The sequence below is a fragment of the Bubalus bubalis genome, chromosome 19 (genome assembly GCF_019923935.1).
Source record: "Bubalus bubalis isolate 160015118507 breed Murrah chromosome 19, NDDB_SH_1, whole genome shotgun sequence".
In the NCBI taxonomy this organism is placed as follows: Eukaryota; Metazoa; Chordata; class Mammalia; order Artiodactyla; family Bovidae; genus Bubalus; species Bubalus bubalis.
This window is the reverse complement of record NC_059175.1, coordinates 38,084,952-38,090,951: the sequence shown is the minus strand read 5'-3', so window position 1 is coordinate 38,090,951 and position 6,000 is coordinate 38,084,952. Positions and strand designations below refer to the sequence as shown.

Genomic DNA, 6,000 nt, shown 5'->3' with positions numbered 1-6,000 from the left:
TCTTTCCCTTTTCATCTCTCTCAACCTAACAGGCTGATCCAGGAAGTGAGTCACTCCAGGAAGCTCCACCTTCAGTCAGGTGAGCCAGTTCAACTTACCTTCCTTTGGTCACAAGAGGTGTTTAGGTCCTCTGTTCATGGAAGTGTGGCAATTTGCTGAATTTAAATCCCCAATTAAAGTATTAAAATACCCCCCCAAAAGCCCTTGAATTTCAGAATAAAATAAATTTCATTTGTAAAGTAGTCACCAAGAGAAATATTAAGATGAGTAAGCTCAGGAAATTTTACACGGATGGATATTCCTCCAATTCTTTTATTATCACCTCCTACTACAGACTCCAAAGATGGCAGATAAAGTGAAGGTGTAGACAAGCAACTACATTTACATCTAGAAGAGGCACAACTATAACAAGGGCATTATTTCACTATGAAACTCCTCTCTGTCTCACTTCGCAGTTTTCTTTCTTCCTTCTTTCTTTCCTTTATTTCTGATTTGAAAATATATCCTCAGGCATTTAAGGAAATGAACATGTTCCAGGTAAAGAAATAAGATGACTGAAGATCTATTGCTTTTAAACTTCCAGATCTCCCAGAAACTTCAGTTTATCAAAATCTACAGCATTGGACTTCTTTCAAACTCATTCCATTCTCTGAAAGTCCCTGATTTGCAAAAGAATTAATAGACAAAAGTCATAATCTCCAGGATTCTCTCATCATTAAAATGAAATAGGCATCGGTGTCAATAGAAGCACTAACACCAGCATAATAGTTCAAAAAGTCTTCTTTCGAAACCTGAGAGGGATAAAGGGCAGGGGGAAAGAAGGAAATGGTGTCAAAACATGTGGGTCATTGTACAGCAGTTTACATCTCCCTGAAATCTTTTCTATTGAGTTTGCTTTGCAACTGGCCATCAGTCAAGGACAGGGAAATCAGGCAGGGGAGCCTGGTTTGCCTTTCCCCTCTGACCCTGAAATGGGGCATCTGCAAGCACCTGCCTGCCCACTGGCCAGCTACAGTTCCCCCATGACCATCTTTTCTTGCATTAAGATAAAAATCACAACCATCATTTCTTGCAATAAGATAAATATCTCTAGAGCAGTGCTATCCAATGCAGTAGCCAAATACAGTGTTTTAAATCGATTGAAATTAAACATAATGAAAAATTCAGTTTCTCAGTCACACTAGTCATCTGTGACTAGTGGCTGACATCTCAGAGAATACAATATAGGACACTGCCATCATCACAGAAAGTTCTACGGGACAGTGCTCCTCCAGAATTTACTTTGTATGCTCTTACTGGTGGTTGTTATTAATACTTTAAGGTAGAGAAATTTATAGCCTAAAAGAATAGGTGAAAAACTTTTTAGTGAGGGGGAGGCTAGAGCAAACACTTAGATAGGGATAAAACTAGAGTGGAGTACTTCCCAGGATCTTTGAGTACCCAGGAGTATATGATGCCTAGGGCTCAGTAACAGGTGCAGGGGACTAGCCACAGGGGAGCTGCTAAAGGCAAACTTGCCCAGCCTCTCAATTTGGCGAGGATATGTGTTAGTGTTTCATGCTTGGCCCTGAGCTTCCTATAACAGGCAATAGAGTTAAGAGCAAAGAAACACAGAGTAGTAACCAACCTCTAGGTTCTATCTCTCTCCCCCACCCTTAACCTCCCATGTTCCTTAATACCAGCCCAGAGAGTAATAATATTCCCCATAGTCTTGGAGGCATCACTCAGAGGATGGGCATTCTGGGAACTTGCTTGGCCCATTAGGTGGCAGTAATCCAACCCTGCAGGAAATGGAATATTAACATCACATTTTCAAACTCTCATTCTTGGCTGTCAAAAAAAAAAATGGTGTTTATAGGTAACTGAGTTTTGTTCCTTTAAAAGCACAAGAGAGTAAAATCTGAACAGGGCCTCATCATTTTCAAAGAAATTTCATCACTGTAACTGAAACATCACTCAGGTAAATTTTTAAATACTTCAGAAGCATCATCAGGGAAGTAAACCTGAAGAAGCATGATATGTAACATGTTTGTTAGTAAAAAGAATATATTCTGGAAATGCTTTAAAATGGAACTAGAAAAGCTAGATGAATTCTTTTAAGACTAGTTAATGCTTCAGACTTCCCCTAGTGGCTCAGAGGTAGAGAATCCACCTGTCAATGAAGGAGAGGTGGGTTCCATCCCTGGGTCATGAAGATGCCCTAGAGGAGGAAACAGCAACCCGCTCCAATACTCCTGCCTGGGAAATCCCATGGACAGAGGAATGTGGTGAGCTACAGTCCATGGGGTCACAAAAGAGTCAGATACAACTTAGCAACTAAACAACATCAGTTAATGTTTCAAGCCTTAAAACTGCAGAAATCCTACTAGATCAGAATCAAGTTAACCGCAGGGCACAATCAGATAATGTAACAAAATGAGGAGGTTGGTATTGTAAATTAAGCCATGTCTAACTTTGCAGCTCAAAAAGTCTCAACCTCTGGTTCCTAGAAATGAAATCCAAACTATTGCTATGAAAGAGAAGTTCTTGCTTTCAGTGCCTACCTAACCTACCTCTAGAAGCATGCACAGTTTTTGAAATAGAATACTTAAAATTTTATATCATAAATATATTGGGAAATCTGCTTTATAAAACATTATTTTGGTGCATAATTCTATTCAATTTCTATTTAAAAATCCTATCTGGAGAGGATTTACATATAGGAACACCTCACTATCTCAAAATATCTAAAAACAAAATAATTTGTTTTCCAATTATGCAATGAAAGCATTGTCAACTAACTGTTGGCCTGGGATTGTTTTATATGCAGGAACTTTTTATGACTGGCATAAATAATTGCATTTGCATGCAAATATTAATAGATATCTCCAAGCACCTGCAAAGCACATATGAATATAGGTGGGCCCAACCTTCACCATCTTCTTTAGATTACTGACTTGTCCCACTTGTTTTAGTATAGATGAAACAAAAGTAAATTGTCACTCAAACCCTATCTAAATGAGCTTAATTATTGGAGCCTGAATTAACGGTGATTTACTATATTCATTTTGTAGTTTCAGAGATAACCTGAAGCAAATGGATAGTGAATGATTTCGCTAAATGAAATTTTAGGCATGACTAAGTATGAAATTTGTAGAATGGTATTTTATTTCCCAGTATCCTGGGAAACTAAAGGACCAATCTGGGTTTACCTGATGTAATGCCTGACATTTGATAATACCCTGCATTCATACAGCACTTTATCCCATCAAAGTGGAAGCACTCCAGCAGAACAGGCCACTTGGCATCTGTCATTTTGTCTCAACTTCAGGTCATTGTCCTGCTCTAAGGCTCCCTCAGAGGACTGATGGCCTTCAGCTCTGCATGGGGCCTGAGTATTTCTAGGACATCAGCAACTCAGAACTCCCAAGTTTAAGATCAAGATGTTCCCAGAATCAATACCAGTCCCTGAGTGCAAGTGTTAAGACAAGCAAAGAAATAGGTACCCAGGACTTGCCTGGTGGCCCAGGGGTTAAGACTGCACTTCCACTGAGGGGAGCAGGGGTTGCATCCCTGGTCAGGGAACTAAGATCCCACATGCTGCCCTACATAGCCAAAAATTTTTTTTAAATAAAACAATAATAATCAAGAAATAGATACCCAAGTCTTTGATAACAGGATTACAAACTACAGGCTCAGATTTTGATTCAAATTTCAGGTGCTTGAGCTCTGAGTCACAATTCAGTTGAGTTGCTCAGTTGTGTCTGACTCTTTGTGAACCCATGGACTGCAGCACGCCAGGCCTCCCTGTCCATCAACAACTCCTGGAGTTTACTCAAACTCATGTCCATCGAGTCAGTGATGCCATCCAACCATCTCATCCTCTGTTGTCCCCTTCTCCTCCCACCTTCAATCTTTCCCAGCATTGAGATCTTTTCCAATGAGTCAGTTCTTCACATCAGGTGGCCAAAGTATTGGAGTTTCAGCTTTAGCATCAGCCCTTCCAATGAATATTTAGGACTGATTTCCTTTAGGATGGACTGGTTGGATCTCCCTGCAGTCCAAGGGACTCTCAAGAGTCTTCTCCAATATCACAGTTCAAAAGCATCAGTTCTTCAGTGCTAGTAAATTTACTATGAGCAGAGTGAAATTGGAGATGAATGGTGGTTGCCTCACCAGCATAACATAAAGCTGGGTGCAATCCTTTCTGCATCTGAGCCGATTACCTCCAGTCCACTGTTGGGAACCAAGACAAAGCTGGAGACCCATGGTGCTCATGGGACCTTGGGTGAAACACAAAATTCATCTACAGAGTTCAATGGCTACTAGGACCTTTATGATACTCTAGAGCAATAATGAATGAATTCCATTCATGAAGAAGAGGGAGAAGAATCCAGAACAAAAGAAGACAGGTCATTATGTTTGGAGATGTCCTCTCCCTGGTTCAGTATACTTTTCTGGTGGAGGCAAGGTCCAACCTCAGCTGCTGGTTGATTGTTCATATTTTTCAGGGAGGGGTTCTCTCCTGAGGAGCACCTTCCACTCTGTTTTATGAGGGAAAATACTGGCTCTGGCAAAGCAGGTGTGAGAATGAAACAAGAAGATGGTGCTATTCTCAGAGAGGAAGAGCTGTTTCACCACAACCCCTCACCGCACCAACTGAGACAACAAGAAGGTCCCTTCTCACACAGCTCTGTTCTCAAAACCCCCGGTGATCATGTGTTTATGTGTCTGTCAACAGATTTCACCCATCGTCTGCTTTGGAACACATAATTTTAGGAGATTCATCTATTGTGTTCTTATTATAACAAATAACTATCTCTATCAAGGTTTATGGCATTTTCATATAAGCAACTTGGAGAAGTAAACTATGCTTAGAAATACAGCTTTCAAAGGATCAATTACATGAAAATAACATTATATGACAGTCTATAAAACCCTCGGCATATTTGTCTTCCCTTCAGTCATAAGCATTTCTAAAATTTAAAACTTGGCTATGTCTTTGAACCAAGCTCTTCATTTAAGAGAACAGGCTATAATTTCCATGAAAGCAAGTTTGCTGACTAATCTGAAAAATTGGAAACTGTGAAGTTGTTTATTCTATGCCCCAAAGAAATACCCATAAATCCAACAAGAGATAGTCCTTAGAGCACGTTAGAATTACATGAAGAAAGAGTAGAAAGACACCCACACACCATCCAAGAACACATTTGGTTAATTTAATTTCCACTTGATTAAACATCAGCTGAAAAAATTGCATCTGTAAGAAGCCTGATGTGGGTGGAAGCATCCATCACCTGTCGGTACTCTCCTGGTTCAATGAGGCAATCCACACCCACTAAGAGAAGTGAAAGCCCAGTGACCTGCCTCCAAGAATAGAGGGGTATTTTCCTTGATTGTCTACATCCATCAGATTTACAGTGGAACCTCCCATATACCACTGTGTAAAGGGTCCCAACTGCCCTGCTTCAGAAGCTAGACAAGACAGAGAGGAGAATTTCAGTGCCCACTTTTCCCTTCCTCTCTGATTTCTTAAAGACTGTGCCCTGCTTCAGAAGCTAGACAAGACAGAGAGGAGAATTTCAGTGCCCACTTTTCCCTTCCTCTCTGATTTCTTAAAGACTGTGTGCAGTTAGACTGGTCTGAGAGCCAGTAGTTTTATTTGCATTTATTCTAGCACATTGCTTCCAGTTCCAGTTCAGTCACTCAGTCGTGTCTGACTCTGCAACCCCATGAACCGCAGCACACCAGGCCTCCCTGTCCATCACCAACTGCCAGAGTCTACCCAAACCCGTGTCCATTGAGTCGGTGATGTCATCCAACCATCTCATCCTCTGTCGTCCCCTTCTTCTCCTGTCCTCAATCTTTCCCAGCATCACTGTCTTTTCAAATAAGTTAGCTCTTTGCATCAGGTGGCCAAAGTATTAGAGTTTCAGCTTCAACATCAGTCCTTCCAATGAACACCCAGGACTGATCTTATACCACCTCTTAAAAAAGCTCCAATACTTTGGCCACCTAATG

At 40.8% G+C, this 6,000-nt stretch overlaps 1 protein-coding gene across 3 annotated transcripts in view; it reads right to left on the bottom strand.

Annotated features, from left to right (window-relative positions):
• Window positions 1–294: 294 nt before the first annotated feature.
• The window catches only part of CAPSL (calcyphosine like), a 37,826-nt gene continuing 32,120 nt past the window's right edge, over window positions 295–6,000 (bottom strand). For all 3 annotated transcript variants that reach the window (XM_006074896.3, XM_006074890.3, XM_006074891.3), the window contains one exon: window positions 295–791. Coding sequence is in view for 1 of the 3 variants with exons in the window: in XM_006074891.3 (XP_006074953.1) it covers window positions 690–791 (102 nt within the window). In the remaining 2 variants the exon portion in view is untranslated. The remainder of the gene's footprint in view (window positions 792–6,000) is intronic.